This window comes from Barbatula barbatula, assembly GCF_947034865.1.
Source record: "Barbatula barbatula genome assembly, chromosome: 23".
NCBI classification, from domain to species: domain Eukaryota; kingdom Metazoa; phylum Chordata; class Actinopteri; order Cypriniformes; family Nemacheilidae; genus Barbatula; species Barbatula barbatula.
The window spans coordinates 8,564,165-8,586,496 of record NC_136786.1 but is presented as its reverse complement, the minus strand read 5'-3'; the positions used below and the strand labels follow the sequence as shown (position 1 = coordinate 8,586,496).

The window sequence follows — 22,332 nt, the reverse complement described above, 5'->3', positions numbered from 1 at the left end:
TCAAAGATTGTATTATTGTTATAGAAACGTGTTTCCTGTGAGAGGTGACACTGTCCTTGAAATTGTATTTAGAGGTAAGAAATAATAATGATTGTTTTTTGTAAGACCTTGAGTGGATTAGTATCGTGTGTCTATAAGAGCAAGGGCTGCTATTAAGTCAAAGGTTTCATAAACACTCTTCAAACCTGTATTCATGCAATATTAAAAGTGTTTATTACGTCTCAATGTCTGTGATATCTAACTATATACATATTATATACATAATGATGAAGCTCCCTGGATGATGTTCAGGAAGCTTCCTTGGTTTTCTTGCTTGGCAGAAGTCTGGAGCCATTGTCTTCTCCGTCGTCCTCGCTCAAATCCCGTCGCCTCTTACTGGTCCGGGAGCCTCGAGGTTCAGAATCGGCAGAGCTGGATCTATGGCTGAGGCTCGGGCTTGTAGAAGAACACGCCAAATCAGAGTACCCGCGTTTTCGGGGGTGTGAGCAACCGGACCTCTCGGCTTTGTTCTTAAAACAGTTCACTTCCTGTGTGAGCAAGAACCAGAAAACCGGTTTGGAAAGAAGACAGAGCCTGATGCTTGACAAAAACAGCATTTACTGTTTAACATCCTTACCTGGCGTAAGAACATGTTTATATTCAAATCATCAGGAGACACGTGAGACTGTGTGCAGCTGGGACAAACATGTTCATCTGAATCCAGCAGACACGTTCGAATACCTGCGACCAAACAATCACAGAAACGTTCTCAAAGGTCAAACAAACTTTCTGAGTAGTATTTGCTTGTGTAGAAACTCACACTCATCGCAGAAGCTGTTGCTGCAGCAGGGAGTCATCACAGCGTCAGTCATGAGATCTTTGCAGATCTGACACAGCAGAGCATCGGGCACCGGATCTTCACCTGGGGTGGATGAGGAGGACTCATGCTGTGGTAAGAAGGGCGGATCCTCTTTCTTCTGAGTCGCATAAGCCGCACTAAACAGAACAAGCGCACAATTAAACTGCAACCAAATGCAAATGTGTGTTCGTGGTGAGGTGTCTACACGCATGACAGTTGTAAACTCACGCGTTAATAATGGGAATGACATGCTTTCCACTGCTGCTCAGCATCACTCCCTTCGTGTTGTGGTCATCCACCTCCATTAAGAAGCTGACAGGAATTCCTGCACTTCTGCGTATGCGCTTACCCCCAATGAAAGCTGGATCCTGTGAAGGCACAAGCGACAGGTTGCATTTGGACATTCGTGGCCGTCCGTGAACACAAATGCTGTCCACAGTTCAGTGATGTGTTACCCGTGTCTTTGGGCAGTTTCTGATGTGATGCCCAGGTACGCCACACTTATAGCACACATAGTTTGGATGAAGACCTCCAACCAGCTTGAGTGCTTCACTGGTAAGTGAGGAGAGTCATGATGGAGCGCACTTGAAAATTCAAGTCACAGTATGAATGTTGTTATACTCACTTGGTAGAATAGTAACAGCGGCTGGACTGGAACATGACAGCTTTTATTTTGTCCTCCTCTGAAGCCTTTGCCTCGGCCAGATTCTCAGTCTGCAAATTTACAAATAAATGCTTTATGCGTCTCTTTCTACAGAAACATACAGTTTACATACTTTCATATTGTTCCGTGTGTTTCAGTACCTTGAAAAGCTGCTCCAGTGAAAATGAAGAATCCTTCACATGCTGTCGAAGAAAGAACAACGAGATTTATTATCAGGCAGAACCTCATCACCCCCAGAGAGACAAACTAAAGACACTTAACACGTTGCAAACAGAAACCCACCAACTGATATTTTACAGCAATGCTTTAGTAGAGAATTTGGAAATGCGCGTATATTAGCTAAACCACAAACATATTTATATTGGAATAAGTTCATTACAGAAAATGTGAAGATCATAAGGTGGCATGATGTTTGACTTAAAAAACAGAATTTGAACTTAATGAATTTTACAGTTCAATTATATGTAGGCCGATCGTCCAAGGCTTCTTCGTGGTCAACTCTGACAAGCTTAAGGAGATCATACAGTACAATGTAAACAATCAAGTCAACACTTTTGTTTACATACCGCTTTTGAAGATCCACTTGATGGTTCACACCTGTTACCGCAAATGAAAACAACAAAGACTTAATAACTGGTTGATATTCATTAAAAGATTCTTATTCATAACATAATCAAGTGACTTACTTGGCATGTCTGTTATAAGTGGGTTTCACCCCAGTGCCAGGGATTCTTCTGACGGTCACCGTAGTGTAACTGGGGATGATGTCTCCATCATCAGTGTATTCTGTGGGAAACACACACTTATTCACAGTCTGTTCACACCAACCAAAGTAATACCATGAATACTGTATGCCGACCACAGTACATATCAATAAACTGTCACATGTGTAAAAAATGTGTAAATGCTTATCAAACAAGTGTTTGCTTGTTTTTCTTAATGTCCCTTTTCCACTACATTAAAATAGTGTTGCTATAATTTGGGTGACTGTAATTTGCACAATCACAATTAATACTTAACAAAAATCCATTTACTCTTTTAAAGGGAGCAAATAAGTCAATGTTTACATGTAATATAGCTGAACTGACCCTCATGTGTTTGGTCGTTGGTGATGCGCAGGTCACAGCGCTTCAGTTTCTCTCGGCTCATGATTTGTCGTTTCAAATCTCCGAGAGTGATGTGAAGGCCCTCAAAGATCACCATGTCGTGTGTAAGTTTACTGAAAAACTTATAATGAACACACGCCATGTTGCGTTCTGATGCCCCTGCAAACAAATACAACAGATTCAGTTCTTGTAATAAATTGGCAGAAATGTAAAATTATTGAACAGAACAATGTCAGCAAGTAATTAACCACAAATATAATATAGATTAATAAGACAAATATGAATATTAAAAGTGAAAACTCAGACGACAACGAGGTTGTAGAAATGTGCTCATCAACAGCGATTGCGTAGCAACACTAAACCAAACTTTGATGTTGCCACGGAAACCGATCAAGCGCATCAATTAAAAGCGTCGTCGATGACGTCAATGTTTAAGCGAGATGACGCGTCCAGCACAACTCAACTAAACAATAAAGTTTTATTGAAGTGTGTTATCACTAGTGTTTGGTGTCTTTGACTACAGTAGCTAATAACTGTATGTAAAGTAACAGAGGGGATTACTATTCTTTCATATTTGTAATGTACTTGCGTCTCAACTCCTATAAAAACATGTTAAATGTGTGTAAATGAAGTAAGTTAAAATAAGTATTTCTATCAATTACAAATTATTTTCTAGGCCTACTCAATATTATTTGCAGACATTTATTTTACTGAATGAATGTTTATTAAGAAATGTAGGGCCTAATGGTTACAGCTTGTTGTTTCATTTAGATGAATCCTAATAGACTTTTCAAAAACTGATTTCTTTTGTCAATGTGGAAAAGGTTCATGCGATTTTTACAAAGTATGAACTTTATCTAAGTGATGTGATTAGAAATTATAACGTTTTGAGGGAACATCCAACACTTGTAATGGATATTATTCATTTGCATTGTATGTTAAGATCCATTAAAGTGTTTTAGTTATTTTCTAAATTTGATCTCAGTTATCTACACCGGGCACGAGCAGTGATCAATTAAACTGCGTTCTAAAAGTGCGCGCGCGCGCAAACACGGAGTTCACACAGCATGATAAGAGACATGTCGGCTTACATTCTTTACTGATGCTGCACATAAAGGATTTTTACGAAATACATAAATGTCTTCGAGCATGTGCACTCATGACAGGAGTCAGAACGAGACTCGTATTTAAAAGCAAAGCAAAAGGCATCCAAAACCGTGCTGAAAGCTTCATGTCTTTTTATGACTATACAAAAACAATTTCTCACTATATGAACATTAAACATATTAATACAAATAAAGGCTTAAATAATGTATAGTTAATGTATAGTGAAACGCAGCCCTTTAACAAACAAACAAAGGAGGACTCCAATATATTTGACCAAAAGCTGTGCAGGCCTCTGTGAGCTGGGAAAGGAAGATTTGTGCCTTTTATGGCTTTATCCTCTTCCATAGGACAGAACAAGCACATACAGTAGAAAGTCTCATAACCATCCAAACATCATTGAGGTGGATTTAATTCGACTCTGAACATTAAGTTGAGCGCATAATGTCAGTTTGTTGCTGAATCGTGTGATTAATTGCACATTTTTAGACAAATATGTGATCACACCCAAGTCCAGTTCTTTAGCTCCTATCAACCCAAAGGCTTTTCTCAGTCAACAATCCTAAATTGTTGACTTACTGTCCTATCTGGCCTCAAGCCCAAAAGAAGTAATTTTCAGGGCCACTTGGAGCTATGCCACTGTGTTTATCATACGCTGAATGTCACTGTATGATTAATGGCTTTTGTTCAGTGCCTGACTGTTGGCTCTATCCCATAATCCTGCCTTGCACAAGCTATTACATTTCCTTTCTGATTCTTTCATCCTAAAAGCCATGCTGTTTACACAGAGATCATGTCCTCTATCACAGCTGTACATGATTTCATGCACATACATTACAGTAGTGTCTAACAAAATGTTTTCCGTAACTTTAACTCATCATAATAGATGAACCAGTTTCACCTTTATTTTGTAAGTTATACGAGGTGCAAACCCTAAATATGAACAATTTTCAAAGTGATCCTTCCATTATAACTATACAGTGATGTTCAATAAAGTCTGAGGTTTCAGGACGCGTATGCAAATGCCAATTACACATCTGTTAAATACAAAAAAGCGATAATTGTAGTTTGTGTCGAAGTCTAATTCAAATCTGTAGATACTATATATGTGTTGCTTTGTCAAAGAACATTCCCTAAAATCTCAGATTTCTTGTGTTCGGTCTCAGTTTATCATGAATATTTAACCTCTTTCTCTGCTCTGAAAGAGACTGTTTACTCGGCATGCTTGTTAGCGGTCTCCACATTATCAACACGGACAGAAAATCTATATTCAGATGTGGTAAAGGTCACAAGGTGTAGCAATTATTTGACTCGTAAACAATTCAAGACAAATACCTCATGGGGCGATAGACAGCATGCATCTCAGATCGTAGGCAGTGGACATTGAATTTTAAATTCATTTTCAATTCCCTAATTTTAAAATGTCACCACAGAAACATAAAGTTGAGAAGTGGCCCTGCTAACACCCTGTTGTTGGATTCTGGAGATAATTGCAAACCTCTGTTGCTACTCTGTATTAAAAAAAGCTGTGCCTATAGCCCACGGAGTTAATAAAAACTCTGGGTATGAGCTTAATTCCAAACTCTTTGGAGATGTAATAAATTGCAATAAATGCTTTATAAAGTCCTTGTTGAATTATTTCAAAGTACTTTTTTCCCAAACATAATATGCTTACTGCATATTGCATTTTTGTGTTATATGTGCGGGACTGTGGCTCTTTACCTAAAGGAATATATTGGAAAGCTTAACAAACAAAGGAAAACAGCATATAACCCTTATACCCACAAACCATTAGAAAAAGAATACAGAAAAAGATAAAGTAATTTAAGTTACAGTAGGACAGAATTCACAAAAATGTATTTCAATATTTATACAAAATATATTTCATCTATAGTAGTTGTGTGTGAAAATCGCATTGGTCTACTTTGACTCTTGATTCAAAATATTACTATTACAAAATATAACTCATTCAAATCAAATGTTTATAAGATCTATGCAAAATGATACAATGTACCTCACAAATGCATGACATTTTAAATGAAGAAATCTGAAAGGAGCTGAGTAACAGTACGTTTTAAAGACCAGCAGTGCCCCCTGTTGGGAGAGTTTGTGTCTGACTCACTTCTTGCAGGCAGTTTGGCTATTGTCATCGAATTAAATGCAATAAAAGCACGTTTTACTGCAGCTTATAAACATAAACAGATGGAATGCTTTTGCAGCCCTAAGGTTAAGCTTTGAGACGGACCTTACACACACCTGTTGGGCTTTTGAGTGTTTTTTATACTGTGCAAACTGCATTTTTACATTTTCAAATAAATATCATTTCATTTGATTTACAAGCTGTTGAGGACACGCATTAAAGAGGGAATGGAATTACTAACACAACCAATTCCTCAACACCATTGAATATTCTCTTCATCAGCAGCCTTTTCAACAAACTCCTGCTTTTATGCGAGCCGAAAAAAGACTTTAAATTGTCAGCCAGAGCTATTTTGGGCTACAGATTGACACAACACAGAAAATACACTTGAATCAAATGTCTATCACACCTCTTTGTTCAAGCCTGTGACATTCATTTTCATTCAAGTTGTATTCAATGTTATTGGTATATTACTTTTAATTGTTTGTGTGCTTTGATCAAAAACACCCGATTCATGTCTCAAAGCATCTAATGTGCCAGGACAACATGTGTACAACACAAATCTCATAATTTATACTACAATGTTACACAATCCTGTGATATCTACTTATGACTTATGCTTCAAGTGAATGACTTTTGTCAGCCAGTATGCAGAAAATGTACACTGAAATGAACAAGTAGATAAGTGGAACATTTCTCAAAATATCTGTTGTTATAATGTCATCAAAGAAAAATGTAAAAGGGAGAATTCGGCCTGTTATTTCAAGCGCGTGTCTTCTTCAATGTGGTTGAGTGTATCTAATCCTCTTTAAAAGAAGGAAACGGATCTCTTAGCTAATAAGAAATCCATAAAAGTAGAGTGAAACAACACATTTTCACTGTCAGTTTGAGTTTACTGAAGAATATCTGAATGGGTCAGCTGGAAGCGCCTTTATAATTGGCAGTGTCACAAGTATCGATTGGTGCTATAGATGCAGCAAGACACTGGGCTCTCTCTCTCTCTCTCTCTAAAACACTTCACGATCAATTGCCCTGTATATTAGAAATGGGCGGAGGGGCTGAAGTTGACATGTCAATACTAAAGGACTGAACAACACTGTAAAAACAAACGTGTATTTTACTCTGAAAATCTAAGTAAAATGGCCCGTTCCAGACATTGTTCAGAAGAACAGCGTACTTTGATAAAAAAATTATTAAAGATGGAAAAACATATAAAGAAGTGCAAAAAAAGATAGGCTGCTCAGCTAAAATGATATCACATGCTTTAAAATGGCATCCAAAAACCAGAAAGACGTGGAAGAAAATGGAAAACAACCATTCGAATGGATCGAAGAATTTCCAAAAGGGCAAAGACTCATCCACTCCAGGGGGATCAAAGAAAGTCTGATGTTACCTGCGAGTACTGTAACAATTAGAAGACGCCTATGAGAAGCCAAGCCCGCAAACGTCCAATTGTTAAAACAACATGTGCTGAAGAGGTTACAATTTGCCAAAGAACACAATGACTGGCCCAAAGAGAAATGGCGCAAGATTTTTCTTTTTGGGTTTCAGGGTCGCAGACAGTTTGTCAGACGACCCCCCAAATTCTGAATTCAAGCCACTGTACACAATGAAGACAGTGAAGCATGGTGGCACACATGGTTGGGCCAATTTTTTCGGATTCCGTGGATCAGTTTGAGTAAATTAAAATACCTAAAGAGGTCATGTTGCCTAATGCGAAAAGGAAATGCCCTTGAAATGGGTTTTTCAACAAGACAACGACCCCAAACACACCAGTAAGCGAGCAGCATCTTGATTCCAGACCAACAAGATTAATGTTATGAAGTGGCCAGCTCAATCTCCACACCTTGATCCAATAGAAAACTTGTTGGGTGACATCAAAAATGCTGTTTCTGGAGCAAAACCAAGAAATGCAGAGGTGTTGTGTTCTGTAGTGCAGTTGTCCTGTGCTGGAATACCTGTTCACAGGTACCAGAAGTTGGTCGACTTGATTCAATTACACAGAATTACCAGCATGCATTCCATGACTGTTGGGTCTGTTGGTTTCTATTACTCTACTACACCTAAAGGTTTGCCATATAGAAATATAATTTCTACCAAAAACAGTGACTGACCTGGTTAGGGATGTAGGACTGCTATTATTTTGAACATAACTGTATATGGGGAAACTAGTTACGTAGAGTTTTAACTATTTATATATTCAAATATAATCTCTAAACGTACAAATAGATGATACAGAAACGTTCTCAGAAATGTTTATTATTTATCCATGAAAAAAAACATATATCTCTGGATAGCTTACTTAAATGTATAGATGCATATATATACTGTATATAATAATATGTATATGTATAATATGTATATATATACATTTTATTTCATCAGATAAGAAACGCAAAACTATAACAGTATTACATATGCAAACATATAAATATAAACAGTACATATATAATAATGTACTTAGTTTTGTATTTCTCATCTAATGAAATTACATTAATACAAATGGTGTCATATAGGGAAATGTAACATTCAACCTCTCATGTTCTGATGTTAATAAACCTAAAATTTGTATGTTTTTTTTTCTACTGTTGAGCTTCTGCAACTTGGCAGATGCTCTTCTCATTTGATCTGTATGCTCCAAAGGGAAGGTATGGGCTAGGAAGATATCTTATCAGTAAAAGTGAGCCAAGAATTATTTTAAAGAAAGCTATAAAAGGATTTTAAGGTTTCCTGTGGTTTGGAAAGATACTTGAATCGAACAAATGTTTCAAGTTTAATCATTTAAAACAGTAAGATCATCACAATGAACATAAATAGCTTTTCTGGTAGGATGAGAACATGTTGTGCCTTACAGGAGTGCAAAACCAGACGCTTGATTACCAGCAAAATAATTTTGAAATAATCTGTCAATCATACAAAGAAGAATTCACACATTTCCTTCAGTCTTCCTGCTTATTTTCTCACAAAATGTGTCATTTTCTCTGCTATTTTAAATGTCCCAGTACGGTCAGATCCAAAAAGAATGTGTTTTGTAATCCAATATATAGTAAACCGTTTCTGCACGTATCTCCCTTTGAATGAAGGACCATCACCTGCAGCTGAACCTTGCAAAAACAGAACTTCTTGTAATCCCGGCTGACACAAAAACCAATCACAACTTCTCCATTCAACTGGGCTCATCAACCAACACATCTTCCGGAAAGGCCAGAAACCTGGGAGTGGTGATCGATGATCAGCTTAACCTCACAGATCAGGTTGCCAGATTCGTCCTCTCCAATATTATAAAAATGAGACCTTTCCTATTAGAGACCAAGTCCTAGTCCGGGCTCTTGTTCTGTCCAGACTGGACTACTGCAATGTGTTACTGGCTGGACTTCCAGTTTGCACAACCAAAGCTCTACAGATGATCCAAAATGCAGCGGAAAGAGTGCTCTTCAATGCACCCAAGAGAGCACAAGTCACTCCTCTCTTCAGACCACCACTGGTTCGGCCCCCCTCGAGTTAAATGGTGCCATCTTAAAAAGGTAAAAAACCTCTCATGTACCTTTCTCTGGATCGGATCCACTTATGTCGAATGATCTGTCCGCTGCTACATGATCTGAAGATTCAGTTGCCCTCTTTAAGAATCGTCTGTAAACACATCTCTTCCGTCAACACCTGACCGGACAGCTCGGACTTCTATCTCTTTATTCCTCTTTAAAAAAAATCGTATATATACTGTGGTAGGCTTGAGACCAGTTTTTGATAGCACTTATGCTTTTTGTTGTCCTCATGTTGTTCCAATTGCTTCCATTGTTTATCCCATCTGTAAGTCGCTTTGGATAAAAGCGTCTGCTAAATGTAAATGAATGTAAATGAAAATTCCAAATTAAATTGAAGGTCCGCCGTTGCAGTCAGAGAACCAGACAGATTTGACAGAAGTGTCATATTTTGCACATGTATTCATTGCAGCATCCTACTTAAAATTTAACTTCGTCTGGTCTTAAAATCGGAAACTATTTCTGTCTGCACTTTATTTTAAAGTATGTGCACTTAAACTGTACTCTCCCAGCAATATCATTGCATAACTACATCAAAATTAAGGTTTAGGACTACTGCAAATACATGGCACATACACGTAGAACAGGACTGTGATATAAAGTCCTACCCAATTTCTTTACAATCGGAGTCATTATGAGGTTATTGACCCTTTATAGTTCAGTAAAATCTAGTAGCACTCATGTAAAATATAGAAAGATGAATCTTAACTTAATGAATGTGTCTCCACAGGTCTTAGCAGAAAAAAATCCTATAAAAAAAAAAAAATAAACACTCATTTTAATTTATTTAAAAAAGGTTTTTCAGTAATCTTTTGATCGTATTTAAAAAATACGTGAAAAAAAGTTAAACAAGAACGTTGTAAATTTTTTATGTTAAAAATAAAAAAACAGTAAATTTTAGAATAACACTTCTATTCACACCCATATCTACTCCACTGTGTTAGAAATCCACACGGAGCGTCACTCCACTATGATGCAGTTCATGTGTGCGTCTGTACACGCTATACAAAGTCAGTACTGTACATAATGCTTTAGAAATCAAGCAGGTCACTGTAACGTAGGCTCTGTGAAACTCCCCACACGTCTTATCCAACTTTTTTATTTTATTTTTTTGGAAAAGAAACAGTACAAGGCATTTCCTATACAGCTGAGGAGGAGGCATTAAAGGATATAGTATGACATCATAAAGCACTTGTAATCCATACAGAACAAAAGAAATAAATCAAACCAAACAATGGTTTAAAGAAGGAATATATAATGTCAGGACAATAATACGACACCATTGACATAAGTACCACAGACATAAAATGTCATTTTTAGCATTTGAAAGAACAAAAAGTAAACAAATCAAATATATACATAGTACAGTGAGGTAAAAACACATTGGTCTTCAGAGGAGGTATTTTTTCTCATGATGTTTTGACCTTTTAAAATGTATTGAAATGAAATCTCTTTTTTTCTTATTTAAATATCTCTTTAAAAAAAAAAAAAACAGATTATACAACCCATAGAAATAAGTCCCATGCAGTGCACCATTCTAAGTGGAATATAAAAAAAAACATGTCTAACTTGGGCACAAAATACAACACAATAAAGCTTTCCGTCACCATCCCACATCCTATCAGCAGCCACACACGCCGACCAAGAACAATGCACCATGGGAAACGTTTTAGCTCGCCGCCTGCCCTTAAATGACCCATACTTCATGTTCCTTTAAATGAAATGCTCTGTGCTTTTATTTCCGACACATTTGTATCAAATCCTAACAGGCCAACAAACTAAACGTGATTTTTGGTGCTGCCGGCCCACCGTCCGTCAAGGGCCTTCCTCACAGTGTCCGTATATTGACATAGCGGTACAATAAAACAAACATAGCGATTGCTAGCGGAGAGCCTGAGTAAGTAAAAGACCCGTGTATTTTCACGACACCCCCTTTAAAAAATGGCATACGGGTGACCTCGAAATAAATGATGTAAATTGTGCTGTTCGTGGGAACGTTGAGCTGTTAACATTCACGTCTGTCACATGAGACATTCACATCCAGCCCCAACAGTATCACACAATAGCTGTCGCGATAACTTTTATAAGTTCCTGACAGTGTGTCATAAAACAAGTTTGTGTGTCAGTGTGAAACATTTGCATAATTCGTCTTTACAGGTTTAGAATTACCAACCAAAAGTTCTGGAGTCTGGGTCAAGTAAGGGGACCTGATGCAACGTTTCGGACATCTTACCTGGCTACTGGAAACACGGCCACCTTCAACGAATGCTTCCCCGTACCCAACGCTGCAAATGAGTTTGGAGAAGTTCAAGAGAGATGTTAGCTGCTAGAGGACGAGATGTCAAGCCTGTCTCAAATAGCCCATTCTCTCAATTCTAACAGGTAGAAAAACTGAGCTACACTAAAAGGAATGGACTGTTTAAAAGGCGCCTTGGGGTTTCGCCCGTTCGTGTGGAACCAGTGGAGCAACGGGATGGTTTTCTGTCAAGTTATAGCTGGTGCGGCGTGGCCTTCATAGGCAACAGGAAACCTGCATGTTATAATGAAACGCAAGGATAACATTTGAAAAACTAAAGGCTGCTGGCGGTGTGCCCAACATCATGACTGACGACAATTGCTTCCACAGTAACATTCCCTGAAACCATATTAACTTTAAAAATGGATTTTCCCTTTTAGCTTATGTCCTCCTCTGACACTAACATTCATTGCTTTGCAATTGGGGTTTATTTTACACTTTAATCTCCCCAATTTTCCGTTAAACTCTGTACAAGGCTAAAAGCCACCAGCCAGAAACATACATATTTATGTACATTTACACATTATTTATAGGCAATACTTCCTATCCACACAATAAAAAAGTACTTCATTCAGGAATTTTTAACACGTAGATGTCAGTCATTTACTGTATGGAACTCATTGGGTCTCCAAGTGACAGCGTCCGATAATCAAGCAGTAACACACCATAATACTTTCAATTCAAGCGACTGGCACCTTTAACAATGTCGAATCAAAGCTTTTAAAGGAACAGTTCACTCCAAAATTACAAATTCGGCAAGCGTTTACTCACCCTCCAAATCTGTACATTTATTTTGTTTGGTTAAACCGAGAGAAAGATATTTTAAAAGAATGCTTACAACCAAACTGTTCTTGGTCACCATTGACTGCCATTGTGGGAAAAAATACAACGGCAGTCAAAAGTGCCGCAGAAATGTGGGCTGTCCTACATTCCTCAAAATATCTTCTGTTGTGTTCAACAGAATAAAGACATTTCTAAAACAATTTTTCCTACAATGGTAGTCAATGGTGTACAAGGACAGTTTGGTTACAAGCATTCTTCCAAATAACTTTCTCTGTGCTCATCAGGACAAAGAAATGTATACAGATTTGGACCAACTTGAGGGTGAGTAAATGATGACCGAATTTTCTTTTTTAGGTGAACTGTTCCTTTAAACTCATAACACGTAATTGTGTTCATTTTGAAACACTTGACACAACATGAAAGACCACCTCTGTGGTTTAATACGATAAATTAGACTCATGAGGAGGAATAACTATTTAAAAGAAATGTTCTACGTAGCAAACATTTATGCAAAGAAAATGTCTTAAGGCGTTAAAAAATTATCTGGCCACTTTGCTTCTCCTGGAAATAGAAACTAGTGTGTCCTTCACCTGCTCCAGCAGAGAAACCTGTAATGCACAGCACAAGACCAAAACTTGACCAGCAAAGATTACAAACCTTCCCGCTAAAGCAAACTGGAAAAGTCTTCATTTCGGTCTTTATCTATTATAAATAAATCTGAAAACAAAGCCACTGGTGATATATTCCATTCAAAGAAGGGATGACTTTAGAAAATAAAGACAGCTGAATTTTGTTTAGTCAAGTGGAACAAAACGCTATTATATATCATCCAGCTTTGACACTCGAGACAGCGGGATTGTCCGGCTCACCTCCGTAGAGACACATAAACTGGTGCTACATTTTTGTATTCTGTAACATACGGCATTGACCTCAAACCAAACGCATCGTTTTACAACAAAACAGAACAACCTCAATTTGTTCGATTGGTCCCTTAATCTCAAAATGTTTATCAGTCTTTGAATCGATTTTCTTTTTTACATTCTGTTAGAAAACGTTGCCAAAAAATGTTGGAAAACCTATGGCTTAGTGAATATCCACTTGCTATATTTATCTGAATGTACTGTACCATCTTTATACACGAAGTCTAATATTCTCATCATTGACAACCTTAGATTAATGCTTTTTTTTAATGCGATCACATTTTTCTTTTAGTATTCTGTGTTTGTTTCTCAAAAGCCAACCATTCAGCAGTCTGGTGGTCATGTTGTCCATGTTGCGTTCGATGTTTTTGCATCAAGCTTCAGTTCCTTAGTCCTTGATGGAGATGAAGCTCCTGTACTGAAACGTACTGGCCAACGCTTCCACGCATCCGCTCTCCGACCAATCAAACCAAAGTACAAAGACAGCTGTCCAATCACAGCACTAACAGAGTACTCGGGTCAGTCATTGGCTCACCAATGCGCAGCTTTTCATGTTGTCCGTAAAACAGAATCGGTAAAATGAGAAGAGGTCTGGATGGTTGTTACATCCCTCAGTGCTGCATCGATGAAGATGACGAAGAGGCAGAAATGATAAAGAATGGCACCAGCAGAATTCCAGTGTGGTGGCCCCTCTTGCTCCGTGTGCATAAGAGACTCCTGAAGAACCTTCACGGATACGTTTAGACCGACGGCGACGGAAAGGGGCCGGCTCACACCGTGAGGGTGGGTTGGTTCAAAGCAGTGGCACTTTCTGGTAACACCTGGCTTGGAAGGCATGGTTATCATCGTAGTTGAAGTTGTTGTAGCAGAGCAGTAAAAATATAAAGTCGATAACTTTTCTCTATATTGCATATGTCATAGCATGTTCGCCTAGACTGAATGAGGTCATGTCCAGTTTTGTTTTTGCAACAAAACACAAAAAGAAAAACATGTACGAGTTGCACTGACCTGAAGAACAGCAGTGATATGCAGAAAGAAAATACAAGGTGCAAAAATAAGGTCCCACAGAACTCAGTCAGCCACAAACAGTCAGACCTCCATTGGAGAAAAACAACAAAACTTTGAATCGATCCAGCCACAGAACAGGCAAAAGTGTATAAATATAAAAAATCCTTCTTCTGTTTAACCCAGCACCCAAGAGGCTGGTTTAAGTACCTGCCATGCTGGAATTCCGGGTCTGTGCTCGCACGTTTAAGTGATATCCCATAATCCTTAGCGTCAGCCTATCAATGTTTCCCTACCAGAGGTTGTGGGTTATTACACCGTGGGCGCGAGGCTGGGAAGAGTACGTATACTCTTAGCCTCGCTGCAAAGTCCATACCCGCCGTTGTTTAAGACCAAGTGGAAAGATGCGCAAACAAACGCCAAACTTCATTCAAAGTGCTCACGTCCTCTTTTGAGAACAGAGTGTGATGCAATAATAAAGGATAGTGATAAAGGTACCGATAACCAGTGTAATCAGCGTCAAATGTTTGAAACGGCAAGTCGAGGGATGTCACGTGCCGACTGGCCTACATTTTAATTCCCTCCTGCTGGCTGAGCTGGGACAGGGTCTTTTTGATACGCAGGGCGGTGAGGCGGGCGGCTCCATTGGCGTACCAGCATTCTCTCATGATCTTGGCCATGACCCGTAGAGCCTGAAAATGCAAGAGAAGATGTCAATGTAGCTTAACTGGTAGGGCAGTACAATGGCAACCTTAAAGTCATGGGCTTGAGTCCAAAGGAAACTGATCTGATGTTTGGTATTTAAGTCACTTCACTAAATGCATAAATATAACAAAATACAGACTTTATATTAAAGGGATAGTTTACCCAAAAATGTAAATTCTGACATCCCTTACTAAAAAGGCAACCATAAACAAACGTTAGGGGAATGTTGTGTGTGTTGGGCCTTTCTTTGCCCCCATTCCCAAAGGTAGGCTTGTAATAATGATTTCTAAGTTGATCCACAAGTTGACACGCTTGACGTAGTATTTCTGTGCTCGATACCCTCCCCCAGCGTTCCTGAAGGTTTTCTTAGTTCCTTATTGGGAAATTCTCGGCAAGGCAAAAGAAATAGCCCGCCCAAGCGTCAACCAACGAGCATGACCCGTTTACCATCAAGATTGGCTGCACTGCGTCAAGATTGGCGGTGGATTTAACGCTGGATTTGGAGATCGTTTGAAACTGATAGAAGGCTTTCTAAATGCCTACTTTATTTACTAATCTATGCCAGATGGGACTTTTAACGGTTCAGTAATTTCAAGAGTTCAATTACTGTACCATCAACACGTACGCCTAAAACATCACTTACAAGAAAAACACTTATGACTCATCACGACAGCTTAAAAGAACACATGACTGGTTAGGACAAAAGGATGTGAATTACACAGATGAACTATTCATGGGATAGTTCATCATTTATGGGATATAAAAACAATTCAATTGAACTGATATAGAAACAATCCTACGGGGTTAAAGAATAAATGTCTATAAAATCTGAAAAAAATAAGACCTGAAATTATTCCTTAACATTCCTGCCTTCATACAAGCATTGCTAAGCCAAACACACAAATGCTAACAGCAGTCACAGGAATGTGCGCCAAGACTACATTTAATAGTGTAGCACGCGTACGATAGAGTTTGCCAAGTGCATTAGACAGAGCCGCTGTTTGTGTGAAGTGCGTTTGTCGTTGTGCTTGTTCGTGTGTGAGGTTAAATAATGGCTCACCACTATTCATTTTGTTTTTATGTCTTTTTTCAATTAAAACGTGTTTTCCAGCTGAATTGAGTACATTGATCTACATACAGCCTGCGATGTGGGAAAACAGAAAGAATAACGAAGACTTGAATGAGTTGCACTTTAACATGTTACACGCGTGACACTCGTGGATTGTGCGTATTTTACTATACGAGGACATGAACTTCATCCACAAAGAGTTTATTATACAAGCACTCCACTGTTTGAGTGAAGCTTCTGTCAAACACACTGAAACTGAACAATGACGACCCATCGTACTAAAAGTCTGATGTTTGAATTAGATGATAAAATAATGAACTTAAATTTATAAACTGTAGTAAACACTATAGTATACTTTAATATATTTGAACCTTAGCGTAGTAAATATTAAAGTACACAAGAACTTTACTACAGTTTTTTTATGGACAAATGACAAACTTTAGACGTCTGTAGCATCGGTGCTGTGTGCAAAAAAAAACGTACAGCCCTGAGTCAGTGCAAAAGTGCATTTGAATGTTGTTTGTCATAGGTTACATAAACTCTTGTATTCTCTTGTATTGAATTAAATATCAAACACTTTTTAGCGCGCTGTCAAGTATCTCGATCTCACCGTTGCCCTCTTTCCATTATTTGCACATCATCTATTAACAACATCAGCAGAAATGCTCTTTTAAGTGCCCTTAATAAAGTGAAGCTTTCAGGAGCGTTCGACAGAGCGCGGCTTCAACAGATCTTCTCATTGCTGGGATTTTTATTGGATACAAATTACATCCAAGCGAAAGAGCGTTTTATATTCGGTGCAGTGTTGTTGGCTTACAAAATGCACAGCGATCTCTAAAGAGATTTGAGCTCTCTTAGGGGTAATTACTCACGCCCCCTTTCTACTCGCGGTGTGAAAGGACGGCACAGAATGCAAATGAAATTATTTTTGTCTTCGCCTCACACAGGAAAGACAGAACCATGCAAACGTGCTGCGAGACGCATTCCGTTGATCCCTCTCGGATCACATAAACTATGTGGTTAACTAATTTAAAACAATTACGCAGTTTTTAAGGTCATCTTTCAAGGTCAAAAATAAAGCCGTAGAAAAACATCTTCTACAAAAGAAGATATATAGACGAACGTTAGTAGCCCAACAACACTGCACCCCATTGACTTCCATTACATGACACAAAACCACTCAGACATTTCTCAAAATATCTTCTCCTGCATTTCACCTGTCACATCACGATCAGAATGCAGAAATACCATCTGCTTAAAGCGACGATCATTAAATGTCACTTGAACCGTGTCTGAGTCACGCACTAACACCGCAGTCCTCCGACACCGGTCGGGAGCAAGAAACATCCGCCAGTGTATCTATTTATGAGAACGAAAGGCTAGATGAAAAGACGCTGTTTGGCACTCTTCATAAGGCTGAGAACGATTAGATTACAGGGCAGCGTTATCGTGGATCAAATCTAATCGAATTGTGTCACTTCCCAAGCAAGAAAGAGGATCGTTTGATGAACGCTTTGCAATACAGACGGGAAACCTTAGAACTGTGAAAATACCACGGTACTTTTCTAACGCCGCTTCCCTTGAGGACCGTGGTTTGTTCGGACGGAGGATCCAATAACAGCAGAGCGCACGGACGTGGGATTTTAAACGGCACTATTAAGATTCAGTAATGCTTCATCGGCTGCCGGGGGAACGCTGTGATGTGATTATCCCCAAAGAGAGGGCAGATTCTTGTAGGCTGTAATGAAATGCTGGAAAATTACCTTTATTGATCTACAAGAGGAAATTAAAATTCTTCTGTCTGGATAAAGAGGATGCATTTTATGAAAGGTAAACCAAGGGTGTACAGAACGAACAGAGGCCCCAAATGTATTTTTGGACACTTAAAGTTCAACGAAAATATAAATTCTGTCATCGTTTATTCACCCTCATGTCATTTAAAACCTGTATATGACTAATGTGGAACACAAAAGAAGATATTTTGAGGAAAGTCTCTGTGGTTCTCAAGTCAATGTTTCCCAACATTCTTCAAAATATCTTCGTTTGACTTCTTCAGAAATAAGAACGTCATACGGGTTGAGATGACACGAGGGCGAGTAAATGATGACATCATCTTTGTTCGGGTGAACGGTCCCGTTAAGCCACACTTTATAAATGAATGCATTAGATATGCAAAAAGAAGGGTTTAGAAAGAGTCATCTGGTTTAATACTCTCCCGCACTTGTGTCCTTTTATTTGTCAAAGTTTGTTTACCTCACAGCTCTGCCACCTGTTTGGAATGTTCGGCCGTAATTTCTGTTCGCAGACCACTTTCCTCATGTCCTCCACCGAGGGGTCTGACTGCACCAGGTCATAGTACGGCAGCTGGTAGTCTTCATGGATGCCTGCGCAGAAACTTGTTAAAGATCCACAGACGCAAAGCCGCCAAAAACAACACAAAGCCGTACGTTGTGTCTAATGTAAGGACACCACTAATAAGATCGAACGGCGAAATGAGAACAGCAAAATGGCACAACGTAAAGCCAGTATTTGAAGTAGAACTTATTACCTCCGATTGAACATCTGCTTGCGATTTCCCAGAAGACCAGACCCATAGCGTAGATGTCTGCCCTTTTAAAAGGCTCAAAATGCTTCATGTTTATGGAATCATCAAGCACCTCTGGAGCCATATATCTGTTGAAAGAGTCAATTGAACAGTTATTATAACTTGATTCATACGAAGCGAAATGATCATAATCCTGAGGTTTGCTATATTTCTGCTAAAACACTGCAGGTTCCGTTATTCAGCATTTTGCACAGGTGTGTAAGAGAAACTAAATGTAGTTCCCTCAAGGACCAAGAAGTGCAACACAGCACAACACAAACCTGCTTGTGAGAAAGCGGGAAATCAGCAGTATTTGGGGTATTACTGTATGTAGAAAATGAATCTATAAATAATTTACAAAGCACCGTTATAGAGCCTTTGCTTTTGCACATTAAAACTGATGTGTGCCTTTTTTTAATGAATTCTTAATAGATAGTTTTACAATTATGTTGGTAAATGTTCCGTTAGTAGCTTTCCTGTAGCTCAGTGGTAAGAGCACCACGCTAAGATCGTGGGTTCGATCCCAGAGGATTCAACATACAAACAAATGTATAGGAAAGTGCAATCCAAGTCGCTTTGGATAAAAGCGTCTGCCAAATGCATAAATGTAACTGTAATGTTGGTCAAAATAATTTCACATTTCTTATTTATTCTGGTTTTAGTTTAGCTAACTGCATTGTTGCAATAAATGTTTTAAAAACATTACAGACACCGCATCTAAACAAAGTGTGATGCCGAGCGGTTCACATATTTCGGCCGGCAAAAAGAATCAGTGACAAACTGTCAAAAATGTCTTCGAGTTAAGGGTTCAGTTTCGTGCATATCTTAAATGTACAACCAAATACTACTAATTCACATCTACATGAAAATAACGTTATTACTATAAAAACAGCCGTTGTCTGAGACCACAGCCTTTAAAAATATTTTACTTTAAATAAAACTTTTAAACTCACCGTGGAAAGTTTTTTATAACTTTATTCAATATCTTATTTTTAAATTGTATTTAACATTTTATTTTCATGCCACTGTCCTGCCAAGAGAGGGCAAATTACACAAGTTGGTTGATGTGCTACTGTGAAGTCTTGCACGGGAAGCAAGGGCATTGGGAGGACTAATCTGAGAGAGACAAATCAGGAGGGAGAGTTTCCTTTCTACATGGGCCGGTGGGGTGGAGTTCTGGCCGTGAGCCCAGAAAGTAGCTGGGTTATCCAACATCTACAACTAAACCGTGACCATGCCAGGCCTCCTGTTGCCCTCTTCGAGAAGCTCTTCCCATTACAAGTAAAGACCACGTTAACTTCATGCTTTTCTTTTGACATTTTATGCTTAAGTTTTAACACGCTAATTTAATCTGACGCAAAGGGTACTTGACATTTACTTTTCACATTTATTCATTTTGTATAAATCTGTTGTAAGAGTCTAGCATACAAGCGTACAATGTTTGAGATAGATTAAAGGGATAGTTCATCCAAAAATGAAAATTCTGTCGTCGTTTATTCACCCTCAGGTTGTTTTAAAACTTTATACATTTCTTTGTTACAATGAACACAGAGAAAGATATTTGGAAGAATTTAGGGAAACAAAGAGTTCTCGGGCACCTTTGACCACTATTTGGGTCTTCCTACTATGGTAGTCAACGATGTCCCGGAACTGAAATGACTAACATTCTTCCAAATATCTTTCTTTGTGTTCATCAGAAATAAAGTCATTTATACAGGTATGCAATTACATGAGCGCGGGTAAATGATGACACAATTTTCATGTTCGGATGAACTATCCCTTTAATACATGAAACACGTTGGATGTGTTGACTTCCGTCGTCTCTGAATGAATCACTAGACTGATCTTAAGACAAGCTGGAGACAGAAGATAACGCTGGATGAATCACTGGGAAAATTACAGGACATTTTACCACACGCCACACTCAGGAGATCACATTCCATGTTACCAAAGGGACATCACTGCACCCGCACAGAACCTGCAGTCGCAGATCTCTACGATTGCATCTTTTAGAAAAAAACTTCGAGTATAATTGAATGCTTTTGGCTATATTTATGCTTTTAGCTAACGGGATAAGATCTCCAATTTTAATCTACTATATTTACCAAATTAAAAGCTAAAACTACGGCGGAAGTATCACACGAATGTTACATGTTCTCTTGAATAACCATTTCCCCGAAGTCAGAGAAACAATAACATAGAAAAACCTGATCATAATAACAATGACATCCACAGACAATATAAATAGTTTCCTCCTCACATACTGGTAGTTCAGCCTGAGGTGATGGAGGTGCACCTTCACTCACCCACAATACATTTCAGCAACTGGCTAGAAGAATTAATGTAATAAATAAATCACAGCTGGACACAGGCCGCAGCTTTAAGGCCGTCTACAGTAAAGTGAGGAACACAAGAAAGAAATCTCTTGAAGGGGATCATTACCTTTTGGTGCCCACTCTGTGATTGGGGGCGATGTCGATGGTATCTGTGGCGGAGTCGTGTCGCACAGCCAGGCCCAGGTCGGCGATACAACATGTGCCGTTCTTCTTGACTAGAATGTTCTTTGATTTTAAATCCCTGTGGGCGATCGCGGGCTTGCCTGGAATCAAATGAGAGAATACGGGAAAAAAGAATTAGAGGGAAAAATAGTCATATTTAGATTTTTCTTTTAAGGCAGTGGCTTTAACTATGAAATTCTCTCATGGCTGGAATACACTGTACAGACACTACATCTGAACTAGACATCACACACTTGCAGACTTTATGAAGCACATAGAAACACATGCACTGATCAAATCTGAAACCTGGCACAGACATTCTGCAACAAGTCCAGACTGGAAATCTGGGCAAAAGTCTTGTAGTGCGTTTTAGCCTTTAGTTAACAATGGTTTCCATATAGTAAATGTAGTAAGCATGCTTTCGGGGGATTGTTTCATTTAAAGAAGAGTATGCATATATTATAAAGACACAGCTCAGAATGACTACAAAATTGCATTTCACAATACAAAAACATTAAGATTTGTATCATAGAATTATTAAGATACATATATTATTAAGGTATATATATTTACACAATATATTTTTAAATGAAATATTATTTACTGTGACAGATCTATGAGTTTTTATTCATTTTTTATTAGTTAGTCACAAAGATGGTTGAATTAAACCTTAAGGGGCGGTTTCCCAGACAGGGTTTAAACCTACTGTAATCCCAGACTAACTTAAATGATAGCGGTGTCTTGATCGAAAACAACTTGCAATGACATATCTTAAAATATATCAGTGGGATAGTTTTTCTCAAAATGGACAGATTAAATATACTAATTCCTAAGGCCTACTCTGTTTAAAATAATCCTTGTCTTGGAAACCCCCCTAAATTTTGTCAATTTTTTAACAAAAAACAAACGTTACTAGAAATGTGTGTGTCAGTTTGTTCTTTTTTTATTTTACCATTATGCAATCGCAAACCGAATCAAATCGTGAGCTGTGCGTAACATTGCACTCCTAATAAAATGGATATGATGTTTATCGGCAACGATACTTTCAGAAATGAAGCATCCCTTACAATCTCTAATGTAC

General features: G+C 38.4%; 2 protein-coding genes across 2 annotated transcripts in view; both read right to left on the bottom strand.

The window, feature by feature from the left end:
• Positions 1-287: 287 nt before the first annotated feature.
• On the bottom strand, positions 288-2,750 carry LOC306912111 (E3 ubiquitin-protein ligase RBBP6-like; the record flags this gene model as incomplete). Its single annotated transcript, XM_079487977.1, has 10 exons — positions 288-527; positions 617-720; positions 800-975; positions 1,067-1,206; positions 1,294-1,390; positions 1,464-1,552; positions 1,643-1,684; positions 2,069-2,099; positions 2,189-2,288; positions 2,591-2,750. The coding sequence occupies 10 exons, from the start codon at positions 2,748-2,750 to the stop codon at positions 288-290; spliced, it is 1,179 nt and encodes a 392-aa protein (XP_079344103.1).
• Positions 2,751-12,098: 9,348 nt separating this feature from the next.
• Positions 12,099-22,332, bottom strand: part of tgfbr1b (transforming growth factor, beta receptor 1 b) — a 41,237-nt gene continuing 31,003 nt past the window's right edge. Inside the window, exons 6-9 of the mRNA XM_079447578.1 lie at positions 21,196-21,352; positions 18,718-18,842; positions 18,423-18,553; positions 12,099-15,087 (exon numbers count right to left, since the gene is read on the bottom strand). Of these exons, the coding sequence (XP_079303704.1) occupies positions 14,962-15,087; positions 18,423-18,553; positions 18,718-18,842; positions 21,196-21,352 (539 nt within the window). The 3' untranslated portion in view covers positions 12,099-14,961. The remainder of the gene's footprint in view (positions 15,088-18,422; positions 18,554-18,717; positions 18,843-21,195; positions 21,353-22,332) is intronic.